Here is a 16471-nt window from a genome sequence, read left to right on the forward strand (position 1 = left end):
CATAAAAGTGTACAGCAAAATCTAGAATTGACAGTGTTGTTTTTTTTTTTTTTTAAGTTTTATTTATTTATTTATTTATTTTACTTTACAATATTGTATTGGTTTTACCATACATTGACTTGAATATGCCATGGGTGTACATGTGTTCCCCATCCTGACCCCCCCCCCCCACCTCCCTCCCCTTCCCATCCCACTGGTCATCCCAGCGCACCAGCCCCGAGCATCCTGTATCATGCATAGAACCTGGACTAGGGATTCGTCTCACATATGATAATTTACATGTTTCAATGCCATTCTCCCACATCATCCCGCCCTCGCCGTCTTCCACAGAGTCTGAAAGACTGTTCTATACGTCTGTGTCTCTTTTGCTGTCTTGCATACAGGGTTATCGTTACCATCTTTCTAAATTCCATATATATAGAATTGACAGATTTTAAAAACACTAATTTTATTAATGTTCTAGATGATGTTTTTGTAGGTTAAATTATTTCTGGATTTGCATTTTAGAAATACAAAAGCAGAAAAGAAATCTCAAACTAGGAGTTAATATGTAAAATTAGAAGATTTCTCAGAGATAAAGCTGTGTTTACAATAAACTGAAGAGACTGTCTTAATGTTTTGTATGTATCAACAGGTATTTGAGATTTGTAGACTTACTTAGACTTAGCTTTTGTCTGTCTCCCATGAAATATAATTTTATAGATATTGTTGAAGGTATCTTGGTGACTCTTACAAACCAGAATATACCATTACAGTTTATCTACGTAGATGTGAATTTTTCTGTGTTGCTTTTTGTTTGTTTGTTTTTGGTTGATTGTGTGCTGAGAACCCCTTTATGTCAGAGTATCTCTTTGTTAGAATTGATAGAATTTAAGTTCAGTTTTGAGAATACCAAATAAGGCAGATTAAGGGGAAAAAATGCTTCTGTGTTTCAGAGGTATATTTCCATTCTTAACTGAAGTTTTAAGACTGATCATGGACACATTTTTATTTCTGTGAGGAGATTTTTTTCCCCCCAGTATTTCCAAAAGTTGATAAAATCATTCTCCTATTTGGACTTTTGTCTTGCTCGATAGCTTTGAAAAGAACAAGTTAGCTTAAAATTCTTTTTGTGTACTATTTTAGCAAAGAATGGCTCAAGAAGTACTGACACATTTAAAGGAGCATCCTGATGCGTGGACAAGAGTCGACACAATTTTGGAGTTTTCACAGAATATGAACACGAAAGTAAGCAAGCGGTGGTTTTAAAATCCATTATTTCTTCTTTTCTTCCAGTCATAAACTTTGAGGAAGGTATCTCATTTTTAGTATTAGCCTTTGTTATCTCAAATCATTTAATAATGTTGAGTTATTTCAAAATTTAGTCTTAAACATAGAATTAATTCTTGCAAATAGTCCTAAGAATTATGAATGAAGTTTTGTAATTGGGACTAGTATGCAAGGTGGCTTTTTCTTTTTGTTGTTTCGGGGGTTTTTTTGTTTGTTGTTTTTTGTTTTTTTTTTTTTTCTTTTTAGAATATGTGTACAGATCTCAGCATAAATTCTGAATGTTATTCTGAATGTTATTCAGAGATTAAACATCAGAAGAGTTATTTTGGGCAAGTGATCAATATAACACAGGCTAGGCACCTCCAAAACCAAGTTTTGTGGGCAGCGTAAAACCCGACTCCATGGTACCAATGCTTTTAATGGGACAGCACTCAGTTTTTATTTGCAATTGAAAATGTTATCATTTGGGTCCTTTTTTCTTAAGTTTGAACAGAAAGGTTGATCAAAATGTGTTTTGACTGTTTAGGCTTGATGATTCACACTTCTCTTTAAACTGCCTTAAAGTAATAAAATACCATGCATGGCATTCTGTTTAAATACACACAAGGTTTCCACTTGGTATACATTGTGTTAAAACAGAAATTAGCCATGTTCACCTCTGTTTCTGAAATCAGACTGTGTTAATTAACAGTTTTAAAATATTAACTAGTTTTGACATCTTATAAATTTTAGGGCAAAAATACAGTCCAGAACTTCCTCAAAGTGCTAACCTTAAGTAACATAACAGTGTTTGCCTGTTTGCTTGCCTGGTAAATTTTGCTTTTTATACTGACAGACATTACTAATGTTTAAGTTGATTTATCAACAGTATTTTTAAAAACTCAAATTTGTCTTGTGAAAAATGAGATGATTAGAGGAACAGAAAGAAAGCAACAGGTAAAGAATTCTTCAATTTACATAAATTACAAATGATTTGGTGCTAAATTTATGCACTATGACATTTGGCTTTTATGCAATCATTTTTTTTTTCTTTAAAGATGTTAACACTACCTGATATTAATCATAATGTTCCATTATGTTGATTGCTTGTAATAGGAAGAAAAGGGGTGTCTTCCTGTGCAACTGACACAGCTAGGCTTTGACGGCAGGCCTCCACAAGGTCTACCCTTTTGATTCCCTTTAACTGAATTCTGTTCATCAATTGTTTTTGTTTCATGGGTGGTGGGAGGGGAAAGGGGAATTCAATGCATAAAATAAGTATTTCTAAGGGCTCAGTAGAAATTTCTACCATAGGGATCATTTCATGCATTTATTTTTTTTTCATTTAGTCTTTGCTGTTATCTGTCCCTCATCTTCATAACTCAGCAGTGGATTTCTCAAGTCCTGAGATGTAAAGCAGAAATGTAATACTTCAAAATGATGTTTGGATTATTTATGTATATTTCCAAAGTAGTTGTTTATCATTGGCCCTCAGATTTGGCTGTCACGTCCAGATTTTTTCATTAAAATACTCCTTTTCAAAGAACTGAATTCTCATCATTTGTGAAGTCTCAATGTCTAGGAGAGATTGGGTCTTAGGGTATTCTGAAAGTTATTTGTGTCTTCCTTTGAACTAACTTGTAAACAGATTTTATTGGGCTTCCTACTTCAGCCCTCCTAGCAGAAAGATGAAAATATGAATTGTATCTTCAACAAACTTGTGCTACTTTTTTACAGTTGAAGAAAGGACTAGAGATCAGTAGATTGGTAATTTAGGTAACAAAGTGTCAGATATAAAGGCAGAAGTAAATGAATGCAGCAAAATAAAGGGGGGATATCCTTAGATTAAAAAGGGGGTAAGCTAAAAATATATTGGCTAAATATGGTGAAGTTGTTAGGATTATTATTTCTTAACTGGTGTATTTATGGTGGATTTTGTTTCTTAGTTTCTTAAATAACTTTGTAATTGGTTGAAAATTGGCAAGAGGGTGTATATTCCATGTAGTAGGAAGTGCATTTGTTTTGACTTAGTAAAACTTTGACCACTCTTGACTTCATGACTACAAAATTAATTTAAAGCAAGTTTAGAGTAGTATGTTTTTAAAGTTAATTTAAAATTTAGTCAGTGAGAAACTTACCTTTGTTTATTTACATGTGTCAGAGCTAGACATTTAAAGAGAAGTAGATGAATAGGATAGAAAGCTTCACCATTTGCTGCTGATTATGAAACTTTTAATAGCGTCAAATTTATAATTTCAGAATTTTGCTTTGGCCTTGTTTTTATTTATGAAGTCTTTCTAAGGAATGTTCTGCAAATGTAGGATTTGGGTTGAAATGGCAAAATTTCCCTTAAGTACAAAATGTTAAAAATGAAAGAAAACAGCAAAAACATTGTTTGAGCACAATGTAGTTTGGGACAGTCTATATTGTGCTTTGGATAAAGTGTGCATTCACATGATCCCTTTGGTTGAAATACTAATGCTCCTATTTTATTGTGTGGTGACTAACCGTTTTAAAGATGAACTCTTATTCTCAGCCAAAACTTGCAATCTGAGGTTATATGTCTATATATGAATGAGTTTGCCTTTCAGGTATTATAGCTGATTCTTCCCTAGTTCAACCAGTTGAAACATACCACAACAATTTTGACCCTTTTCTTCCTCCTGTCTATCCACACTAATTGGTCATGGTAATAATTTTGGGTAGTAACTCCTGTAGCCTTATAAATTGTTATAAATATTGTTGACTATTTAGAGTGAGTAATCAACAGGGGGGACAAAATGGCTTTGAAGTGGTATTTGTATTTATTAATTTACATTTTTAGTTATTTCTATACTTGGAAGAAATACCTGAAAGGTAGATACAGATTGCAACATGCATTTGTGTATTATTTTGACTGTGCACAAAAGTTTATCTTTAAATTAGTAGAAATAGCAACTATAAGGGTGGGGTTAAATTTTTAAATTAAACCCATGGGTTGTCTTGCTGCTCCTTAAGTAACACACCAGTGATGTTTGTAAACACTTTCTATAGAAAGTATCTGTGACAATACTTTTAGTACTTGGCCAAGAGTTTACAACTCCTAGAAGATGGTAGGAAGCTTGAGAGCATCCAAGCTGCTAAATTCTTAGGAGCCTGGTTTTGTTAAAGTACGTGAGCCTGTAAGGAGTCATTTATGCTGTGAACTCATATCTGGCTGCTACTTTTTCCTCCTGCAGACCAAGCCCATTTGGCTGCTAAGGGCCTTTTATTTGGTTCTTCCTCCTGGTGTGAGCATGTATAAACAGCAGGACGTTAAATAGAGTAGTAAACAATAAAATGAGGAAAATGCATGAAAACTCAGTATATGGGCGAATGAATAGATCCTTGTTTTATATATGTAATTAAAACTTGGTAGCATACTGTTTTTGAAGCTTTAGATGTAAATGTGTGAATGTCTGTCCATTTGTGAATCCTGGAAATTGCCAGTCTTATAGCAATATATTCACATACTTTTATTCTCCAATTTTCAGTATTATGGACTACAGATTTTGGAAAATGTGATAAAAACAAGGTGGAAGATTCTTCCAAGGAACCAATGTGAAGGTAGGAAAATGTTTTAAAGAATTGCAAATTCAGAATTTTTATTATCTGGCATTTTTGTTAGTTGACTATTAGGAGGAATGCATCAAATCTTTAATAGTTTATTATGCACTAATGGTTTGTTTCCTGCTCTCATCATGTTGCAAGGCAGATTCTGATTATATTTGGGGGCAGGGGAAGGATAAAGTTTTATTTGGGAGAAAGCAGAAATCAGACTGGTTCAGCTTTCTCCAGTAAATATTGTGAAAAATTTTTATCAACTCATAGTTAATCTGGACCATGTTTGAAGTGAATGAAATTTGAATATGTGCTCTTATGCTTTGTTTTAAATTCATCACATGGAAAAAAAAAATAAATTCATCACATGGTAACAAGTAATGAATATTAGAATGTAAGGAATAACATAAACATAACAGCGCAGGAAAAACCAAGTTTTAAAAATGATAGGACTTTATCTTTTGAAATTCTAAGCATACCTTATAAAAGATTTGCTTCTAAAATAGGAAAGATTTTTTAAAAATGAAGATTTGATGATGCCTGGTATTAATTTCTTAACTTTTCCCTTTGTACTACCTTGATAAAAGGTAGTCATGGTTTAAGAAACAAGGGGCTAAGTTAGTCTCTTGAAATTCTTTAATGTGGTTTTCATATACTGCCTTATTATCTACTTTGTTACTTGTTTGTCTGGACGTTATAATGGGGTTACTCTACTTTTGATGGCGTTCTATTAAATCATGTTCCCTTTCTTAGACTATTGCTTTTTAAGATGTCGTCTTTGACCTGCTTTTTCATATCATCTTTATAATGGGATAGTGACCTGGATTTATGAAATCCTGACTTAAATCAAATCTTGACATCTTTATAGCGCATTTAGAGGTGAATGGGACAGTTTTTTAACAGCAATATCCCTAAAACATCATAAACTGAATTAAGAATGATAGTATGGAAGTATTTGAATACTGCCACCCAAAGAGGTTCTTCAGTGTTTTATTTTGGTTTGAAACCATTTTAGGTGACGTTCTGTGACTTCTTTAGAAATTAATAAGTATGGTTTGACTCCTGTCCCAAATAGATCCTTTGTACTTCATCACTACTTACTTTTAGGGACTTCAGTGAAGTCCTGGTTCCTTTACTATTGTTGTTTTATACTTGTGGCTTGAGCCATGGCTTACGGTACCAGCAGAAAGTGTTTTATTTTTTATTTCATTGCCATTGTACTGTGTAAGTCCCTCTTTAATTTCTAAACACATAAACCTTTGCTTCTTATTACATAAGGATTATGTTCGATGATCCTCCCAAGTTATTTTCCAGCTGTAAAATTAAATGATTTGAAGTAATACTTGCTTATCAAAGTCATGGTGGTATTTGTTACTGAAAAAATTAGAGGTTACAGTTCTCTTTGAGAACTTGACATTTTTTGCTTTCCACATGAATAAAGGGAGTGGCATGTTTCGGCTTTTATCACACAGTCAAAAACTTCCATATATTTCTATGCATATTCCAGGACATAAGATTTTTCAGTTTCGAAAGTCTTGTTTGGAAAAAAACTGGTGGAGGAGGATTCTTCATGTGTTCCTATTCTGTATTAATGAGACACTTCATTTTTCTGAAAGTTATACTTAAAAGAAAACATCTTATCAGAATCACCTTTCTTTTTACATTTCCGCTTAACCCTAGTGGTAAGATTGAGTGGGATGTAAGTCTTTTCCAAAAATACCTGAAGTTACTATCACTACATACATGGTTGTCGCTGTCAGTGAAGTCATTACATGGAGGGGCAAGTGTAGTGTAATTTCTAGGGTGTTTCAGAGGTTCAATATCAGAAGAGGATGTAAAGCGGCTCTCAGAGAATGTTAGTGAACTTGAGGTCCACAACAACAACTTTGCATGATGAATTTAGTTTGTGTTTTTAAAGTAATTGTTCTAGTTTACAAAACATTGAGGCATAAATTTATTCATTACTATATTTATGATTCTTTGTAATTTTGTCATTCCTGAGAGGCTTGTACCATCCTACGATTTTATATCTCACCAAGTATACTAATATTTCTGAATGTTAATTTTTCTTCATCTTTAACTTTGACATTGGAAATAAATTAGTATAACCCCTGAAATACTGTGCATTCCTTTTGTTTATAATTGTCAATCTTTTAAGCTGTTACCTTCCTTTTGTTAGCTAGTCTTAGTATATATGAGTGCTAGCATGTGGTGAAAGAAAAGGAAAATCTGGTTGTCCCCTTTAGACAGGCTTATTCACAAAAGTGGCAGTGCATGTTTTTAGGGGAATGGCATTTTCAATTTAGACCATTGTCTAAAGCACTTTGCCAGAAATACACCTGACAGCTCTAGACTGAGTTAGATGTCTCTTGCCTTGGTTTCCTTAGTGTGTCCTTTACTGCTTGGTATGTAGGTGTTTTGGTATCTAATTATTCAATTAATTGCTCAGTATTGAATTATTTCAGTGGCTAACACCACTCCTTATTTGGGGTTCAGTCCTTTATTTAAGAGCCTAATGACTTTCCCAATATTTTTGCTTTCACATTTTTAAATTATATGTGTACATATTAAATATAATTGATATCTCTGAGGTTAAGTTTTGAAGTGAATATTTGCATAGATCAGTTACTATAATAAGTCAAGACAAGTTTTTAAAGCTACTGAGTATAGTTCCTTGTGCTGTACAATAGGTCTTAGTTATCTATTTTATATATAGTATGTATGTTTTAATCCCAAATTCCTAATTTATCCCTCCTATCACCCTCCTTTTCTTTTGGTAGCCATAAGTTTGTTGTGAGTCTGTATCTATTGTATAAGCTTCATTTGTATCATTTTAAAGATTCCAGATATAAGAGATATCATATGATACTTTGGTTTGCTTTACTTGGTATGATAATCTCTTGGTCCATCCATGTTGCTGCAAATGGCATTATTTCTTTCTTTTTTTTGGCTGTCATTGTGTTTCACATCTTTATCCATTCATCTGTCACGGGCATTTAGATTGCTTCCACAGTTTTGTTTCATTTATTCATTTTGGGGTGCACTGGGTCTTTGTCGCTGCGAATGGGCTTTTTCTGGTTGTGGCAAGTGGATGCTACTCTAGTTGTGTTGGCTTCTTTTGTTGAAGAGCATGGGCTAATTCCCCCACCCCCCGCATGTGGAATCTTTCTGCACCAGGGATCACACTCCTGACACCTGTGTTGGTAGGTGAATTCTTAACCACTGGACTACCAGAGAAGTTCACTTCCATAGTTTCTTAAGGAACCTCCATACTGATCTCCATGGTGGCTGTACCAATTTACATTCCCACTAACAGTGTAGGAGGTTTCATTTTTCTCCACACCCTCTCTAGCATTTATTATTTGTAGACTTTTTGATGGTTGGCCATTCTGGCCTTTGTGAGGCGATACCTGATTGTAATTTTGATTTTCATTTCAGTAATAGTAATGTTGAGCATCTTTTCATGTGCCTTTTGGCTGTCTGTGTCTTTGGAGAAAATAACAGTTTAGATCTTTTGCCCATGTTTTGATTGTTTTTTTGGTCTTTTGAGAAGGGGTTTTTTATATTAAGCTGTGTGAGCTGTTTGTATATTTTGGAGATGAATCTCTTGTCAGTTGTGTTATTTGCAAATATTTTCTCCCATTCTGTAGCGTGTCTTTGTTTTGTTTATAGTTTCCTTTGCTGTGCAAAAACTTTGAAGTATTAAGTCTCAGTTTATTTTTGTTTTTATTTAAGGTAATGGTTTCAACTAAAGAGAAAGATTGAATTTTAATATATGAAGGGAAGTAATTTCCAAATAGGGAGTAGTTCATTTAAACCAAAGGATTATATTTTAATGTTAGGACATGTAGCTTACAGATCATTACATTTTTATGAGATACATACAGACTTGCTGACATTGAAAAGAGCAGTGGTGAAGAAGAGTTCAAAGTGATAAAGCCATACATACTATTTTGATTTTCTTGTATGGTTATTGATTGGGACATGATATAATAAGTAATGTGTGTAAAACGCTCTGCATATCTGGGTGCTCACTATGGATAAACATGTGTGTTGTCAGCCCCTTTCCATAAAAAATACTCCAACTTCTCTCCATTTCACCAAATGCTTGTATACTACTCTCAAGTTGCCTTGAAATTTCTGCAGTAACATCCTAACTGGGCTCCTTAACACCCACTTATGTTTGTCCCTTGTGATATATTTTCAGCAAAGAGTTTAATATATTTTAGAAACAGAACTAATCAGGTCATTCCTATGCATAAAATCACCCATTGTACTGAATATCACGTTTAACTTGTTGCTTTTAAGCAGTAGTGACTTTTAAAAAATTGTTTGCTTTTTTTTAAATGGCTTTATTAAGGTATATTTAACATATACAATGAACTATACAAGTTCAGGTATACAGTTTGATACATTTTGACTCATGCCTGAAACCACCACTGTAATCATGACCTTTTTCTGGTGAATGCCTTCTCCTTTACCTCCCCAGCCTTCAGTCTGCTTTCTGTCACTCAATTGATTAGCTAGGAGTAGAATGGCTAGATCATATGGTAGGTGTATATTTTAACTGCCCAACTGTTCTCCAAAATGATTGTATCACTTTACATTCTCAGTAACAGTATGCTTCCCATCCTCACCAAAGCTTGGTGTGGTCAGTTTTTAAAAATTCTGGCCAGTGTAGCACATGTGTCATGGCTTCTCACCGTGACTTAGACTGTTGCACATCCTGACACACACATCTCTGTGTGTATGTTTAAGTTAGTGTTGTTATGCTCTACTGAACAGAGATAATTGTTTCCGTTGTTGGTGATTTTGAAAAGCACTTCTAAGTGTTTGGACTCTTTAAGGCCATAGCCTTTAAGCAAATCCATGAGAAATTCTCCCCCCACTTTGGAATGTAATGTGTATTTTTGCCAGTTTTATAACACGATGGGATAATAAAGCGAAGATAATATTGGTTACATTTTATCCAATAATATTCTTTTGAACTTCAGCATCATTTGTAATTGCCAAAAACTGTTTTCCTACCATTTCTATTTAAGGTATAATGACAATGTCCCCCCCGCCCCCGCCCCCCCCCGCCCCAACATTTCCTAGTTATGTGGAACTTCATAAGTGGTCTTTACTTGAGACCTCACAATGCCTAATCCTTACCTTAAATCCACACAGGAGGAGATGCGAACCACTTACAGATTTTATTAAAGAGATTTGGAGAACTGGTGGTTCGGTGGTTGACTCCACACTTCCAATAAAGGGAGCGTGAGCTTGATCCCTGGTTGGGAAACTAAGATCCCTTATGCTGCCAGGCGTGGCCAAAAAATTATTTAAATCCAAAATTTTTTTTTAAAGAGTTGTGGATTTTATTATGATTGTTCTTTTATTATAGAAAAAAATGTTGAATTTTTAGTAAAATAAAAACAATTATGATTAAATGTACATGTTTACCATTTTAAGTGTATGTGTGGTTCATTGTCAGTAAGTAAATTCATAGTATTGTGCAACCATCCTTACTATTCATCTCTGGAATTTTTTGTCATCCCAGTTGAAATTACCCATTAAACATTAACTCTCTCTTACATACTCTTCCCAGTCCCTGTTAACCGTTACTGTACTTGTCTCTATGAATTTGCCTATTTGGTAACTCATATGTACAATCATTCTTGTGTCTGCCTTATTTCAATAGCATATGTTGCCAAGGTTAATTCATGTTGCAGCATGTATCAATTTTATTCCTTTTTAACACTGAATATTTTATTCTACTTTGTTTATCTACTTGTGGGTTTTTTGCAAATTTTGTATATTATGAATTTAATAGAATTTTAATTGCTCTATCTCATTAGGAGTTCTTGTTCAGTACTATTTGCAGTTATAAACCCTTTTAAGAAGAAGAAAGATCCATTCCTCTTAAAACTACTGAACATATAGGCAATAAATTACAGTCTAATTACAATTTATCATCTCTGGGGACTGTAGGTTAAAACCCCCCCTGCTTTTGAATTATATTTTTCTATTTCTCATTTTGCTGTTTGTTCCCATGGGTATTTCAGTGAAGGAGGAATAGGAACATTGTTCTGGATTCCTTTGGATGATAAAGTAAATAGGACAAATAGCTATATTTTAGTGACTCTTTGTGATTATTGGTGGTGGTTTAAGTGGACAGGTTTGTAATAAGAGTATGACATGGGAAAAGTGCCTTCCTTTCTGGCCAACAGGCACATATAAAGATGCTCAGTATCACTAGTTATTAGAGAAATGAAAATTGAAGCTACAATAAGGAAGGTATCACCTCACGCCATCATCAGAAAAGCCTACAAATAATAAATGCAGGAGAGGATGTGGAGAAAAAGGAACTCTCCTATACTGTTAGTAGGAATGTAAATTGGTGCAGTCGTATGGAGAACAGTATGGAGGGTCCTTAAAAAACTAAAAATAGAGTTACCATATGAGCCAGTAATCCCACTCCTGGTCATACACGCAGAAAAGATGAAAACTCTGATTCAAAAAAATATATGAAACCCAGTGTTCATAGTAGTACTGTTTGCAATAGCTAAGACGTTGTTTTTGCTCAGTCGCTAAGTCGTGTCCGACTCTTTGCGACCCCATGGACTACAGCACACCAGGCTTCCTCTCCTTCACCATCTCCGGGAGCTTCCTTAAATTCCTGTCCTTTGAGTTGGTGATGCCATCCAATTGTCTCATCCTTTGTTGTCCCCTTTTCCTGCTTTCAATCTTTCCCAGCTTCATGGTCTTTTTAATGAGTCAGCTCTTTGCATCAGGTGGCTGAAATATTGGAGCTTCTGCTTCAGCATCAATTCTTCCAGTGAATGTTTGGGGTTGATTTCCTTTAGGATTGGCTGGTTTGATCTCCTTGGTATCTCAAGGGACTCCCAAAGAGTCTTCTAGCATTACAATTCAAAAGCATCAAATCTTTTTCCAAGCCAAAGAAAATAAAGTCAGTCGTTGTTTCCCCATTTATTTGCCATGAAATGATGGGACTGGGTGCCATGACTTACTTTGTTTTGAAGGTTGAGTTTTAAGCCAGCCTTTTCGTTTATCTTTCACCTTCGTCAAGAGGCCAAGAGCCAAAACATGGAAGTAGCCTAAATACCCATGGGCAGATGAGTGGGGAAAGAAGTGGGTTGTGCATGCACTCAGTGGGATATTACTCAGACATAAAAAAGAATGAAATAGTGTCATTTGCAGCCACTTGGATAGACCTGGAGATTATCATACTAAGTGAAATAAGTCAGAGGACAGATATATCATATGTGGAATCTTTAAAAGTGATACAAATGAGCTCATTTAAACAAAGACATAGAAAACAAATTTATGGTTACCTAAGGGTTTGAAAGGGGAGGAGGGATAAATTGGGGATATGTGATAAATAGAAGTACTACTATATAAAATAAAACAACAGAGACCTACTATACATATAGCACATATATTGTGGTATATTGAGTGTCAATAATCTTGTATTTTGAGTGTCAATAATCTTGTAATAAACTATAATGGAAGACAGTCTGAAAACATGTATGTTGTTGCTGTTGTCACTAAGTCATGTCCAACTCTTTTGCAACCCCAGGGACAGTGTAACCCACCAAGCACCTCTTTCCGTGGGATTTTCCAGGCAGGAATATTGTAGTGGGTTGCCATTTCCTTTCCCAGGGTAGATTCCCAATCCAGGGATTGAACCTGTGTCTCCTGCACTGGCAAGAGAGTTCTTTAGCACTGTCTTTAGCACTGTGCTGCCAGGGAAGCTTGTGTGTATACAGGCATGTGTGTTATGTATGTATAACTGAATCACTTTGCTATGCATCTGAAAGTAACGTTTCTTTATTTCTTTTTTACGGAAAGGAAAAAGTTTCAGTTACACATGGCTTTTTGATGAAGGGATGTGATTATAGAGCACACATTTAAAGTGAGTTTAAGCGTTGCACAATGGTTTGGACCGGACTGAACTCAGTGTTGCCTGATTGTAGCTTCCTTTTGTGATAGTGTGTCAGGGCGCTCCATTTTCTGTGGTGTATGAAAATTAGCCACTATGAAAGCAAGGGATATGATTCTGCAACTTTTTCACTCGTATTTTTCTCTTAATGGGTAGAATTCTATACTTGGTTGAAAATATAATGATATTAATGATATGAAGATAGCCTGTATCACTGACTAGCTAAGATGCTCATGAACAAACTTTAAATTTAGAAAGGACATTTTGCCTCTGTGGGAATATAGCACCATTGGTGTGTTGTACTCAGTAAGTTTTCATTTTAAAGGGTTTTAGTGAATCACATTCTGTTAACGCATTTCTTTTACCTTGTCATTAAGTGTTTAATTGCAAGATGTTCTGGGGTGGGGGAGTGGGGTGGTAAGACTGTTAATATTGCTGTGTAAATAACTTTCAAGATGATATATGTAACTATTAAGTCCAATGGGAGTTCAGTTCAGTTGCTCAGTTGTGTCCAGCTCTTTGCGACTCCATGGACTGCAGTGCAGCACCCCAGGCCTCCCTGTCCATCGCCAACTCCTGGAGTTGACTCAGACTCATGTCCACTGAGTCGGTTATCCCATCCAACCATCTCATCTTCTGTCATTCCCTTCTCTTGCCTTCAGTCTTTCCCAGCATCACGGTCTTTTCCAATGAGTCAGTTCTTCGCATCAGGCGGCCAAAGTATTGGAGTTTCAGCTTTAGCATCAGTCCTTTCAGAGAAGATTCAGGACTGATTTCCTTTTGGATGGACTGGTTGGATCTCCTTGCAGTCCAAGGGACTCCAAACAACACCACAGTTTAAAAGCATCAATTCTTCGGTGCTCAGCTTTATAGTCCAACTTTCACATCCATACATGGACTACTGGGAAAATGATAGCCTTGACTAGATGGACCTTTGTTGGCAAAGTAATGTCTCTGCATTTTAAAATGCTGTCTAGGTTCGTCATAACTTTTCTTCCAAGGAGCAAGCGTCTTTCAATTTCATGGCTACAGTCACCATCTGCAGTGATTTTGGAGCCCAAGAAAAGATAGTCTGTCATAGTTTCCATTGTTTCCCCATGTATTTGCCATGAAGTGATGGGACCAGATCCCATGATCTTAGTTTTCTGAATGTTGAGTTTTAAGCCAACTTTTTCACTCTCAAGAGGCTCTTTAGTTCTTCTTCGCTTTCTGCCATAAGGGTGGTGTCATCTGCACATCTGAGGTTATCGATATTTCTCCCGGCAGTCTTGATTCAAGCTTGTGCTTCCTCCAGCCCAGCATGTCTCATGATGTACTCTGCATATAAGTTAAATAAGCAGGGTGACTATATTATATACAGCCTTCATGTACTCCTTTTCCTATTTGGTACCAGTCTGTTCCGTGTCCAGTTCTAACTGTTGTTTCCTTACCTGCATATAGATATCTTGAGGCAGGTCAGGTGGTCTGGTATTCCCATCTCTCTAAGAATTTTCCAGAGTTTGTTGTGGTCCACATAGTCAAAGACTTTGGCATAGTCAATAAAGTAGAAATAGATGTTTTTCTGGAACTCTTGCTTTTTCGATGATCTAGCAGATGTTGGCAATTTGATCTCTGGTTCCTCTGCCTTTTCTAAAACCAGCTTGAACGTCTGGAAGTTCAGAGTTCACATACTGTTAAAGCTTGGCTTGGAGAATTTTGAGCATACTTTACTAGCATGTGAGAGGAGTGCAATGGTGTGGTAGTTTGAGCGTTTCTTTGGGAATTACATGTACTTAAATCTCACCTTTTTAGCTAGCTACTGTTGGTTATTATCCGTTTATGAGATTGTGTGGATTATTTGGTGTTGCTTTGTTTTTATTTGAAATTAGACTCTCAGACATTTTTCTTGATAGTGAGAAAAATAAGAGTTATAAAAGATTATTAATACATAAACTCTTGGATAAGGAGCATTCATGTGCCATAAGCCACCTTCTAGTGAGTATTTGGGCATTTTTATACTAGTGTACCATATTTTGAAGAAACTATGCATGGATGGTCCTTTTTTAAAAAAAAAAGTAGTACTTTTCAGTAAATGCTTAGAAGGTTTACTTTAAAAACTTTGGAGGTCAATTTTTTTGTTCCTGTTTAGAAGAATGGGATGTGTGGGGACTATTGGTACAAGTGTGCTGGATCATTGCAGAAGTTCTTTGAAAACCTTGGCATAGTAACCAGTAAGAGCATAATTGTGTTTGCCAGAGGCATACAACCTACATAAGAGAACTTGTCAGTGAAATGTTCTTTGATATGTTTAATACATATATTTTACAAGTTTTCTTGGTTTCTAGAAAAGAACTTAGAAGATTGCTGGAAGGAGTATCCTGGTCTCTTCACATATGCTTTCTGAATAATTGGAAAGAGATAATGTCTGATTAGTATGGTTTTTATTGGATATGAAGTCTTATAAAGATAGTTCTTGTTTTAAGAAATTTGTTTTATTTATAAAACAACTGAAGAAACTGAAAATTTTTTTTCCCCCCAACTGGCAGATGAGTTAGCTCATTTGGCACAAAGAAAGAGATGCTGGGAATAAAGGGGTTTTGTGTTTGTCAAGTCTAGGATAGTTTTCTGTTAAATCTCAGAAGTCGAGCTTTCCCTGTTACTTGTAAACATCTGACTTTTCTACCTTAATATGTGTGACACCATTTATTTATTTATTCTTCTGGCTAAGCCACATGGCTTGCAGAATTTTACCTCTCAAACAGGGATTGAACTGAAGCCATGGCAGTGAAAACCCCAAATCCTAACCACTAGGCAACCAGGGGATTCCCACCATTTCTTTTTTCAAAGGTGTAATTCACAATTTTAAAACTATTCCTAATTGACTCCTTTTACTCTTTTAATTTTGGTAAATAATGGGAAGAAGTTTGGGGAGGGCATTATGGTACTTAATCATACAAGGTGCATAGCAGGAGGAGATTTAAACAGACATGTGTGCAGCAGTACTTGATGGAAAAGGTCTTCACATGTAGTTTCAGTGCTTTGAATGGACACTGATCATTTTAGAGTGATATTTAGTGATACTAAGTTGAGACTTAGTTTTGTCTCTCAGATCCTTACAGGTTGTGTGTGTGTATTTACTACTTATTTCACATTTTCCTTGTTTCATCTTTTGCTCTTTGCTCCATCTTATAGCTGAATTTCAGAAGTCTCTGAAAAAAAGTTATTTAGTTGCTAATAGAGTTGTAGACTCAGTCTGATTCTGTTTTCTTCTGAGGCTGAGAGAAGCCTCCAAACTCATATGGAGGTAGAAATTGTAGTTCCACTACTGTTCCATGTTTTTGCCTGAATTTAGAGGTTTCAGAGTGATGTTTTCTGTTTATTCAGAATGGCTCTTTTTCTTAATTTTTTAGGGGCCTTAATGACAGTAATTTCTCTAAAGAGCAGAAAGGTCAACAATACCAGAATTGTTTTCATACGATCTAATGGATATTAAGGACACGAGATTGTTGTGTAGGTTATCCTAACTAAGTGGTATGATTTAGCACTCATTTTAAAAAAAACTAGTTCCCCTAGTTCTGGGTGTTTCTTTTTTTTTTTAATCACTTTATTGAATCTAAACCTGGTTTATTTTGGGTGTCCACAAAGCCTCTTTTTTTTTTTTTTTAATAATTTTAGACAACAGAAACATTGTGTAAAATGTTGCCCCCATAAGTACAGAAT

The 16471-nt window shown here is 35.3% G+C and overlaps 1 protein-coding gene across 4 annotated transcripts in view; it reads left to right on the plus strand.

The window, feature by feature from the left end:
- XPO1 (exportin 1) overlaps window positions 1-16471 on the plus strand; it is a 40971-nt gene that overhangs the window by 8048 nt on the left and 16452 nt on the right. For 2 of the 4 annotated variants that reach the window (XM_065929083.1, XM_065929084.1), the window contains exons 3-4: window positions 1126-1227; window positions 4761-4833. In XM_065929083.1, the coding sequence (XP_065785155.1) occupies window positions 1126-1227; window positions 4761-4833 (175 nt within the window). Of the gene's footprint in view, window positions 1-1125; window positions 1228-1272; window positions 2206-2364; window positions 2429-4760; window positions 4834-16471 lie in introns of those variants that run through there. The other 2 variants (XM_065929085.1, XM_065929086.1) reach the window with 2 other exon arrangements.

Source organism: Muntiacus reevesi, chromosome 3 (assembly GCF_963930625.1).
Source record: "Muntiacus reevesi chromosome 3, mMunRee1.1, whole genome shotgun sequence".
Taxonomy (NCBI): Eukaryota; Metazoa; Chordata; class Mammalia; order Artiodactyla; family Cervidae; genus Muntiacus; species Muntiacus reevesi.